General features: G+C 48.0%; 1 protein-coding gene across 10 annotated transcripts in view; it reads left to right on the forward strand.

Moving 5' to 3' along the window:
• SEMA5A (semaphorin 5A) overlaps positions 1 to 12,032 on the forward strand; it is a 465,678-nt gene that overhangs the window by 215,019 nt on the left and 238,627 nt on the right. For all 10 annotated transcript variants that reach the window (XR_006817661.1, XM_045998962.1, XM_045998963.1 and 7 more), the window contains one exon: positions 4,939 to 4,984. Coding sequence is in view for 9 of the 10 variants with exons in the window: in XM_045998962.1 (XP_045854918.1) it covers positions 4,939 to 4,984 (46 nt within the window). In the remaining variant the exon portion in view is untranslated. The remainder of the gene's footprint in view (positions 1 to 4,938; positions 4,985 to 12,032) is intronic.

The raw sequence follows: 12,032 nt of genomic DNA on the forward strand, positions 1-12,032 counted from the left end.
CCAAATCAAACAAGAAATAGCAGCAAAAATGTAACCAAGTGACACAAAGATCAACCTTCAATAGATGTTGAGGCAGTGTACAGTTAGAGGTAACCTGTTTTGAGTAATTTTAGTCTCAAAATTTTTAAGTTAGCTTAATTCATTGACTATAATTAACAAATATTATGTGTAAATACTTGCTTAATGAGTTTTTGTTAATAAATAATTATCCTTCCAGAGCACCTGGTTGGCTCAGTCGGTTAAGCAGCCGACTATTCCGGCTCAGGTCATGGTCTAAGGATAGTGAGATCTAGCGCTGTGTTGGGCTCCGTGCTGAGTGTGGAGCCTGCTTGAGACGCTCTCTCTCCCCCTCCCTCTGCCCCCCTGCCCACCTCTCCCACTCTGAAAAAAGAAGGAAGCAAGAAAAAAAAAAGAATTATCCTTCCTCTCTTACATGCTGAAATTTCATTTAAAATTATTTTGAAACTTGGTACTGAGCTCCAGAAAACAAAAACACTCAGGATAACAGGGCTTTCATCCGTTGGTCACGTATTCATGCTACTCTCTTGCCCATTTTCTACCTAAGAAGGGTCAGAGTCTTGTAGGAATTTGTGTGACTTAAAGACCCTGAGAGATGGTAGAGCGCAGCTCTCTCAAGCCATCAGTGAAGAACGTGGGCATTCTTAAAGTACGGGCAGGCGGTTTCAGGAAGAATTTGTGGGAAATCAAGAGAGAGAAAGGAGGCCCCATTTAATCAGCCAGACCAGTAGGATTAACATGTTCGCTTAATGGGGAGACATATGTCACAGTCAGATCTCAGTCCCAGGGGTGAGAATCAATTACGTAGAATCAAAAGCTTGCCGTTAAGCAGTGTTGAGACTTGGATCATCTCGAAACGGTATGCAAATGCACCTGTGAATTGAAACGAAGGCAGGACTTGATTGTGCGGTACCGACTGTCACTGTGTGGTTGTGTGTGGCTGTGGCTACGAGTGCGGGTGCTGGTGAAATTAGAAAGGGGTCATGGGAGGACTGGCTGGTGACACTGAGTGGCACGGTGTGCCGAGGGACAGCACAGCGTGAGAGGTCTTGATACTAAAGCTGAGATTTTATCTGATCCTAATAATCTTGAATCAATCCCATCGCGCCTCTTAATTTGCAGACTTTTCCTCATCAGCAGATTGACGGTATATACCTTCCAATGACGACTCGGCTTCGGAGTTCTTGAATTCTCTGTCTTTGTTTTGTTTTGTTTTTAGATTAAAAGAAAAACAACAACAAAAAACCGAGAATAGTTTAAAAATCATGACCGGTTTGCATCCTGTAGCCCAGAGAATACCAAAGGGGACGTCCCAGTCTTTGTTCGTGCTTCTCTCCATGGGGACACTGGGCATGGCGGCCGCAGTGGCATCTCCTAATTACCGTGGCTCCTTCTCTGTCCCCTTCCCTTCTGTTCACCTCTTGCGTGTCTCTGCCATATCGATGTATTGCTGGCCGGTGGCGGGGAGGGGACCACAGCTGTGAGGTGTTCAGGCGGTAAGAGTAAATGACCGAAATTCCCCAGCAATGGTGGGGGCGGGGAGGGCTTCTTACAGACTATCACCTGACGGTCAGCAGAGTGAGTTTTGTGTGGGGACATGTGGACCGAGAATGTGGCATGTTTCTTATCATAAATCAGCATCTTCCTGTCTTGGTCTCTTGGGGCTGCTAGAACAAAACTTGACAGACTTGGGTGGCTTATAAACAATGGAAATTTATTTCTCACAGTTCTGGAGGCCACGAGTCCAAGATCAGGGAGCACGGCTGGGTTGTGGGGAGGGCCCTCATCGGGTTCCAGATGGCAGACACCTTGCTGTGTGCTCACATGTAGAAAGGTGAAAAGTCTCCGGAGCCTCATCAGGCCGTTAATCCCACTGTTGAAGGCTCTGCCGTCATGACCTCATCACCTCCCAGAGGTCCCGCCTCCTATCACCATCACCTTTGGGGGTTAGGATTTCAATGTACGAACTTTGGGGGAGACGCAGACATTCACACCATAGCCCTTCCCGCATAGACGGTACCTGAAAACTGGACCCAGGGTTTTCAGAGAGTGATTTCTCTACCTCCTCTCACCCTCTCCCCAGGTAGAGAGAGGGCTTGGAACGTTGCCCTCAGTTGTCCCGCCCAGAGCTCTACAGAGCACAGGGGACACTACTGTCCTCTTTCCTCAGTGGTGTGAGGGAAACTCCAGCTCTTAGTTTGTGTATGAGAAGTGCCTTTCTAGAAAGTTCCCAGATGTAGATGTGTGTGTGTGTGTGTGTGTGTACGTGGTCGGGGGGAGTGTATGACGGGAAGAGAGAGAAAAGGAGAGAGAAGAGAAGAGAGAAGAAAGGAGAGAGAGACGGGGGGGTGGCCTTATCACCTCGTCATAGCCATTAATTGGCTAAAAATATGAGTAATGTCTTTTACTGAAAGTATTTACAGAAAAAGTCTTTCTTAAAAGAGCTAGTGAGTTAAGAGTGTGAAGACTGTTCTGGAATCGGGACAAGATAAGCGGCGCCGTCTTCTGGTCGAGGAAGCCGATGGTGTCGCACCACGGCTTCCGACAGCAGCCCGCTCCTGAACGCGGAGAGTCACGCTGCCTTATGCCTAAAACCTGAAGTGCCTGGAGAGCAGACCTTCTCTCTCCTTCTCCGTATGATGGAGAACATCCCGAGAATTTCAGTGTGTCTGGGAATTTCAGTATTTTCCGTAAGCCCTCTAGAAGGGGCTACGATTGATGGAGTGCTTGCTCTGGCCAGACACCACTGTCCACGCTGTCCTTGGATGTAACCCTCCCAACAGCTGCAGGGCGTCGGTAGGACTGTTAGCCCCATTTTACAGATGAGGAGACTGAGGCACGGAGGGCTTACACTTCCTTCCTGAGCTTGTGTACGTGGCACGGCTTTGGTTTTGCGCAAACATTTTTCACCATGAGGTGAGCCCCCCTCCTGGTGTCACAGCCCGGTGACCGCTGGCAGCGTCCTGCAGGCAGGAAGCCAGTCACGGGACCCCCGGAGGGTGGGGAGCCACGGTGCTCATAACGGCACTGTGTGTGCTCTGACCCGTCATCGCCACGGTGCCACTCATAAGCCTGTCCCCGGGAAGGTTGATCTGTATGGGTGTCCCAATTCCCAGTCTCTCTTGGAGGACTCCTGGGCCTCTGGTTCACAGCAGATGAAGGCTTGGCACATCCCCAGACGCTCGCCGGCCTCCCGTGCCGCCTCCCTCGGCAGCTCAACAATGCCCTTCCATGTGCGCCAAGTTCACGTTCCTTCCCCTGCAGGAGGAGGTTTCTGTTGGAAACCTTGCCTCTGCGTGGTGCTGGACATAATGAAAACAGACTGTGAGTCCCGTTCCCTCGTCGGAGGCATCCTTGATCTGGGTATGCAGAGAGGGCTGCGGGCTGCCTGTCCTAAGAGACCGGGGATGTTTTCCCCCACATGGCTTTGTGGCGGAGGTGCCGAGTGCCAAGCCATGCTTCTGGGAGCTTCCCCGGCGTTATTTCAGAGCTACAATTGGAGGTTCGGAAAGAGTGTGGTGAAGAGGCTGCTGGAAGGCTTCGGGGAGGCTGGGCTCACTGAGTGCTGGAAGGCAGTGTCCCCATGCTCGGGGACAAACCAGGAGAAAGCAGAGTGCCCCAGGGGAAGGTCCCTCTGAGAGTGAGCTTGTCCCCTTCTTCCTCCAAACAGTGCACACACACGTGCTGCTGGACGCCGGCTTCCCTCTTGGCTTTGAGTCGCCATTGCCGCCCACTCGATAAGGCTGTTTCTCAGTCTCCCCAAGGTCATGCCCTTGGTCTGCCTTGGCTGTCACTTGTCGTGCCCCCAGGACAGAGCGGCTACTTCTGACATCTACCCGCCTCCCCGAATAATGAAAATAATCTGCATCCATATCTGGCTGCTGTCGGGACGCTTTCCTCTCTCTGCTAGTGCCGTGGACATCGTCCCGGGCAACCCCTCACGTGAAACAGAGCTTCTTGGAGACCCTTCCCACGCTCACGCATTCGTCGCGGCTGGTTTCTGTTTGGTGCCGCTTCTCCGGCACTTACTGTTTGTGCCTGGGCTGACTTTCTCCTCCACGGTCCCCGGAATGTGGCTTCAGCCACATCAGCTCCTCATCAGCATGAGGTGAAGGGGGCAGGCAGGGTTTGAGTCAGGCCAGAGCATCCCCCACGAGCGAGGCCAGTTTGTTTCTAGAAGCTACAGCAATAAAGCCCAGGGCCTCCCGGGTCCCTATACTTGTGTTTTCCCATCTGCGATGCTGATTCTGCGATGCTGATCTCGACTCTCTATGTCATTGTTCTTCCGCTTCCTTGTTGAGAACAGATAGTTTCCTTTTCTCTGCTTTCTTGCTTCACACCGGGCAGCCGGAGGGAACATTCAAAGCCTTGATGGCAGACCGACGAGTGTAGGCTTCTAAACGTACGCACACCGAATCCAAGCGAGAGAGGACACTGTATTGCTCCGACTATGGTTGAATTCGAAAGCTGGACGTGGTGTACTTGTATATGGTGGTGAATGTCCATGATCTTTAAGAATGAAGACCTGTGAAGAGTGTGTTTGTGACTGTCTTACTTAACTTAAGCTCAGTTTCAGAATCCGTTGCCCATTTACTTCGGTCCATTCCATAATCAAGAGAGTCAGTTAATAATTGAGACTTACCTTTGTCTCTCTCTGTCTCTCGCACGCGCAGACACACACACACACACACACCTTATTCCTTAAACTTCTAGCCAGTCCCAAACGGGCACCTGTTAACACATAGAATGTCCCTGTGAACTCCGAGGCGCGAGGAGAATTGTGCTAAACACTTTTGTAGTAGGAGAAGCCTTAGGAAGCCAAAACTCATTGCTTTGTTGTCCCTTGTTCTCGTGATTTTTATGACCTACAATACTTTGCATCCATTAAAAATAAAACTGCTCTCTTTTTGTATTTTGTAGAAACTACCTCTTCAGGTTACAGCTTGAGGATTTGTCTCTGATTCAGGTAGGTGCGATTTACGTTTCTCAAGCTCCCAGTTTCCACCCCATTAGCTCACCGCTGGAGGGGAGGGAGACAGTGTCTGTAAAGGGACTGATCTGGGCAGAGCGGGGACATGTTTCCCCAGAGGGCCAGGCTGCAGGACTCCTGGCTGCCCTCTTTGATGTGACTCGTCCCCTGCTCTTTCGCTCCCCATTAGCCCTTTTCTCCTACCGTGCAGCCTCCCTTCCTCTCAGGGCATCATCCCGACTTATCCTTTGTCAAATGGTAGACAATTCGAAGGACACCTCCACAGCGCCTGGGAGCGCCGTTCCCCCCAGGGAGTCGCTGGTTACTTAGGTTGCTGCCTTTAGCCATCAGATTGTTGTAGAAGTCAGTTTTCCGGGGAAAACATCTTTGTTTCCTCTTTATCACCTGTAATGAGATCAATATGATCAGAGGGATTGAAAACCACAGAGAGCAAAGAGTAAGTGTTGATAGATAGAGAGGCCATTTGCCTGCTTCTGGTGTCAAAGTGTGAGGAAGGAGCCCGAGGTCCTTCTGTCTGAATAGAGGATGTGTTTTTGTGCCAGATGTGAATCACCAGGGCCCCCTTCTGCCCTCCTGGCTTTTGGAAGTGTCTGGTAACCAGGGTGTCCTTGGACAAGGGGAGAGTTAGGACATGACTACCTCCCTGGTCGAGCATCTGGAACGCCCCACGGAATGTGCCAGAACTCCTGGAATTGGTGCAACTTGGGGAAAAGTTCTTCAGCCATTTAGTATCAGCCTCGGGTCTAAGAATTAGTGGAGAGAAGTTGAGACCAGTGTCTTCTCTCTGTCACGCTGGTATGTGTGAGCATCCAGGAATCTCCAGATCTGGCGAGGATTTAATACTAGACCCATCTTTGATTCACCAGGGCCTCGAAATAAGCCAAAGCTAATTTTGGTAAAAAGCAAGGGCTCCGAACGTCTATAAACATGGGTTTGGGATATAGCTTCACGTGTCCCTGCAACCGTGTGTTTCCTCATCTGTGAAATGGCCACAAGGGACTATGATCCTCACACTGTCACTGCTCAAATTAAATAAAAGAAGGTGTGCGAAAGGGAGAAGGCTCAGGAATTTCTCAACAAGTCTTAACTGCTTTTGTTCTTAAAAGTGATGGTGATAAATAATGACTTACTATTGTGATCATTTCATCCCACCAGGCAGCGAATTAATTGCCTTGCCACTGTAATTTAGTATATGTCTTTAAATGAGTCGGTTTGTTGGTAAAATCATGACAGTATGGTTTGTTGGTAAAATCATGACGGTATTAATAAGAAATCCAAATGATCTGCTGTTTAACCAAAATGCTGTTTTAAAACTCTGATTTTCAGTAATCTTTTATAAAGGATATAGAGCTTTCAATAGATGGGAACTATATATTACGCTCATTTTGGTGCTTGCAGTATACTGGATTATCTGCTACAGTGTGTGTGGGAGAATGTGGAGCGTGTAGACGTGTGCAAACATTTGTTTACATGTATTTACTCATATCTTGTCTCCTAGTTGTCCTGGCTGAGAGGGTCTGGAAGCACTGACATCCTAGTAACAATGATTTTGGTTTCTTTTTTTATTATACAGTTTTTGGTTTCTTTTTTTTTTTTTTTTTCTTAAGATTTTATTTGTTTGGGAGAGAGCGAGCACAAATAGGGGGAGAGGCAGAGGGAGAGGGAGAAGCATATTCCTCATTGAGCAGTGAGCCCTACATGTCCTTGATCCCAGGACCCTGGGGTCATGACCCAAGAGGAAGGTAGACGCTTAACTGACTGAGCCACCCAGATGCCCCTACAGTTCTTCGTTTCTAAATTTAATTCTCCACTAAAAGGAACCAACGTTCCTTGGAGAAGTAGGTGGTTCCAGGGCCTGGGTAGTGAAAGTCCTAGAGAAACCTGGGATATATTTTTGTTTCAGGAATTAAGGACATATTCAAAGCATGATGACGGCAGGTCAGGAGGTCCTAGGTGTAGCTGGAAGTGGGTTCAGTGAAGAAATCTGGGATAATTGGATTGTTAAATCATGATAGTCTCAGATGTTGAATAAACTTGTTGAATAAACATGTTGAATAAACTTGGAATCCGTGAGGATATACTAACATCAAACTAACTGAATGAGCACATGGATGAGGCAGAAGGGACCGTTCTTCCTTCTGTGAAATGCCACATGACAAATACTCAAGGGATGATTTAATTACAAAATTGTTGCTTGGTAACCTTGATACTAAAAATTGATTCAGGCACAAATGATCAATGGCTGTGAAAATGTAGGGGTGAGACTTTGACGATGACCGAGATATTTATGTGGTCTCAATTTACCTATAACATACTTACTCTTTATAAAAGGAAAATGTCTTTTGATGGTAAAGAAACACAGCCAGTCTCACCATAACCAAGGAATCAAAGGTCCCTTCACCCGTGATGGGAAAATGAGCCAGCAGACATGCCCTGATTGACGGTACAGGGAAGGGCACAGCAAGATTTCCTTGATATGTGAACCATTGATCATAACCAGTTTCATCAGGAGGAACTATCATACAGACCCAAACTGAGGGGCATTCTGAAAATTGGCCTCTACTCTACACAAATCACCAGGCCATGAAAGGCGTGAAAAGGAAGAAGAGCGAGTCCCTCATCAAGGAGACAAAATGGCATGGCAACCAAATGAAACACTGTTCCAACTCAGATCTTGGAACAGAAAAAAAAAAAAAAGTTTCTCAGTTATCATGGACACTATTTTGACAACTGGCAAAATTTTAATGTCTGGGTGCTCCTGGGTGGCTCAGTCAGTTGAGCATCAACCTTTGACTCAGGTCATGATCCTAGGGTCCTGGGATCGAGTCCCACATCGGGCTCCTTGCTCAGTAGGGAGTCTGCTTCTCCCTCTGCCTACTGATTCCCCGTCTTATGCTCTCTCTCTGGCAAATGAATAAATAAAGTCTTAAAAAAAATTTTTAATGTCTGTAGATGAAGTAATAGAAATGTATTTATTTTCTGATTTTGATAGCTATGATTTGATTATGTAGGAAACTCATCTTGTTCTTTGGACAAACCTACTGAGATAAGTATGGGTAAAGGGTATGGTTTTTCTAATATATTCTGAAATCATTTAAAAAATGCATGTACCCACAGAGAAAGAATGGTACAGCAAATGTGATTAAATAATAAAGGGGGAAATTGGAGAATTTAGGTGAAGGGCTTATGAGAGTCCATTGTGTTTTTCTTTCGACTTTTCCATAAGTTATTGCGAAATAAAGAGATGCAAAGAATCGGGCCATGCTTTTGCCATGGACGTGTGCATGTTATTGCTGTGGCCACAGGGAAACCCAGTCGTTCCTCCCATAATTGCTTCCCACTGTTGTGATTGCCTTTTGGTGGAAATCAAGGTTAGGTCATTGATGGAGCTGAGGATGTTGGTGGACCCCATCAGCACCACCTGGTAAGAAAGAGAGCACGGCCTGCTGACTGAGGACCCAGCAAGAGGACCGTGACTTTCTGAACGGGGGCTTGGACAACAGTGCCCTTGGGATAGCTGTCAGACATGACCATGCCTTTGGTCCAAAACAGTACAGTTCTCCTTTTGCACATTTTGTGGTGTGTGTGATGCTCGGAAGCCTACTGTTTACTCAGCGTGGAGAGAGATAAAACTGTCATTTCTTCCCGACACACTGTGCCTTCCTGCATGTCTTCGGTAACGTGGTCTGATTGATTTCTAGGAATACTTCATTTTAATTTAAATGGCGATTTCCACGGGTGACCAGAAAGAGAGCTGCACTGATAAGGAGAAGGTTGTGCTGGTGTCGTGAATGGCTGTCTGCTAGAAACATCACTCGAGCCTCATGGCTAGTTGATTGAAACCTGTGGTCACATTGAACTAAGTGCAGAGAAATGGGAATTATTTTTAAAAATATATTGGTCTTCACTCATTATACTGAAAAGTTCATTTCAATATGAAATCATTATAAGAAACTAATGAGATGTTATGTTCTTTTTTTTCTTAAAGATTTTAGTTATTTATTTGAAAGAGAGAGAGAGAGAGATCACAAGTAGGCAGAGAGGCAGGCAGAGAGAGAGGAGGAAGCAGGCTCCCTGCTGAGCAGAGAGCCGGATGTGGGGCTTGATCCCAGGACCATGGGATCATGACCTGAGCCGAAGGCAGAGGCTTTAACCCAATGAGCCACCCAGGCGCCCTCCCCCCTTTATTTTTTCTTTGCATTAAATCTATAAAGTCTCGTGTGGATTGTACACAGAAAGTACATTGGGGTTCAGAGTAACCCCCGTCCAGGAGCTCAGCATGGTGAGGGCTCCCTGGTTGAACATGCCGTTCTAGAGAACGGGTGCAGAAGCCTTCGTGACTTGGGTGCATTCAGTTAGGTCATAGAAATGTTATTTTCTGCGAGGGTCAGCTGGATTCATTTGAGTATCTCAGGCTAACAGTTGTCTCCTTCCTTCTCTCATGAAAGATAAAAAAGGATTGTTTAAATATGAGAAAGTAAGGATGTTGAGCTGAGAAAAAAACAGCTTGCAACAGAGTGGAGAGAATCAGTGGAGAACCTTCGATAGCCCTTGTTCCTGCCGGCAAGGCTTCATTGGCTCTTGGCCCTCCTGTGCGTGACAGCCGGGTCCGCTGCCCTGTGGCCGTGAGTGCTGTTTGCGTCTCTCCCCATCACGCAGGGGCCCCTCCACCTGGCCGGTCGTCAGACAGCTTAGAGCTTCTTAGCCCGGAGCCTCTGCCCCAACAGCAGACATGTACTCTCCCGGTCCTGTCGGGTGAACGCTTTCACCCCACCCTCTTCTTAATCTCAGGAAACACTACTGATCCCGAGTCCTGCAAATCCCCAAAGGTGACCAATCCCAAGTTAGCCTCTCTTTGCAACTTGTCCCGAGTCCGCGTGGGCCGGTGACCTCTGGTGCGTTTCCCCGCCTCAGCCTCTACTTGGGATGAGCCATCGCTGGCTCACACGGAAATCCACCCCAATCCCCAGGAGCCTTCTCTTTCGTGTTAGCTGGTTTCTGGTCGCAGCGGATCATTAGGTTACCCGGCGAGTGGTGGACTCAAGACGAGTGTCTGTTGATTTCGAATAATACGTTTGCTCTTTAAATTTCTAGGCTTCACATTGGCGGGGCGTAGGTAAGCTTCCTATTCTGTCCCTAAATTTGAGGAAAGGAACACAACCGAGAGACTAGTGCAATGAGCAGTGTTTGCCGGGAGAGGCGTCCAGGAACAGGTGCATATACCCTCTCACCACAAAGGACGGTTCCGGGACGAAAGGGCCAGCTGCTGGCTCTGATTCATTCCTTTCTGATGCGCCAGTCATCTGCTTTGTCCTGTTCTACACTTCCTCTGCCCCAGATTCGTCTCCTGCCTTGAAAGTGTTTAGGATCAGAAACGAGAAGGAAGTTGCTGATTAATATTCCTTTTTGTCCTCGTACTGACTGGTAGTCGTAGAATTCTAGAGACTGTCCCCCGTCGGGGTCCCCCAAATTCAGCATGCTGCTTTACCTAGGGTCGCGGGCACAGCTCTTGGCCGGACCAGGAGCACAATGAACACCTCCCAGTGGATCCTGTCCCTCTGCCCTTCCTCAGGTCCCAACCTGGTGACCCCAGTTTATGTTGTTTGCTGAGAGAAGGGGAGGGGCCAAGTGTTAGTCCCCCCAGAGCAGTGAAGGAGGACGGGATGCAAGGTTCGGCATTACAAGTGGGAGTCAGAGCCCCCTTGTGACAAGTGGGAGCCAGAACCCACAGGTGACAAAAACGAACTTTGGTGAGGTGGCCTTAGAACGGGGACACTCAGACGGCCTGACAAGCCTGATGCCGGAAGCATTCTGGGACCGGAGTCAACAGAAACCCCGAATCAGAGTTCTTTGTCCCTGGGCCTGTCTCGTAAGGGTAAGCCATCACTGGGGGGTCTCTAACGCAGTACAGATGTGGGCCGGCATTGGGCTGGGGCAGAATTCCTCTGTTGAACCCTGAGTGAACACGATCCGTTGGAGGAACATCTCGTGGCATCACCCCAAAAATCGGCACATCTAAATATACTGCGAGGTAAAATGCCTGTTCACAGAATATTTGTTAAGCAGGCATGCCCTTTGTATTAGAGCGAGATCGGGAGTTAGTTGCCTTAATTTAAGGAAATAAAACCTGTTTTTCATCAGTGTCTGGAGAATCAGAGTGTCCATGTGATATCCTTTCTCAGTCATCTTGCCACTCAGAGGCTGTGATGTGTTTCCTCGTGGCCCCCGAGTGCTGAACTGTAGCCGTGGCGTCTTGAAAACCCATCAGGCGTGGCGATGGAAGACGAGGCGCTCACCGTTACGCGTCTCCGGGCTTCTTGTCCTGAAAACAGAGTCAGCTCTTCAACTTCACTTTTCTTCTTGCCTTGATCGTGGCAGTTATTTTGCAAGAACAAAGAAGCTTTTTGAAAAATAGAAATGCAGCTGGCCTCGAGACTAACGGACAACATTTGCCCCTCTGGGATCGTGCCTCGGATGGCCTGAGGTAGACGCTCCTTGAACAGGATCCTAAGAACACAGAGGGGCTGAGGCTCATTTAGCCTCCCTGTCTTGCTAATATTGTTTTGGGAAATTGCTCAAATCCATTTTTATATTGTTTTACCGTGGGAAAGGAATTCACAGTCTCTTTCTCACTTACGACTGCTCGGAATAAACAGATAAAAATTGAAATCTGTGCTCCAATTTGCCACCTGCCTCTCCATGATTTCTGAGTTAAAAACTGTTAAGTCTCTGACAACCTGCCCCATACTGCTAGAGTTTCTCTTGGATGCTAGAGGTTTCTCTTGGTAGATGTTGACTCTGTTTCCTGAATCGTTAGGTCTGGGGAATTGAGTTTCAACTTGAGACAGTTTCTAAACCAGTATTCCTTAACTAGGGGCTGTTTAACCTGGTGGGAATCTCTCTTCACCACATCCTACAGTGCACGGGGCAGCCTCTCCCCATTCCACAAAGACTCTCCTGGCTCACGGTGGAAATAGCCCCAAGGTTGAAACCCCACATTAGATCATTGTTGCCTGACTCCTGT

Source organism: Meles meles, chromosome 3 (assembly GCF_922984935.1).
Source record: "Meles meles chromosome 3, mMelMel3.1 paternal haplotype, whole genome shotgun sequence".
Taxonomy (NCBI): Eukaryota; Metazoa; Chordata; class Mammalia; order Carnivora; family Mustelidae; genus Meles; species Meles meles.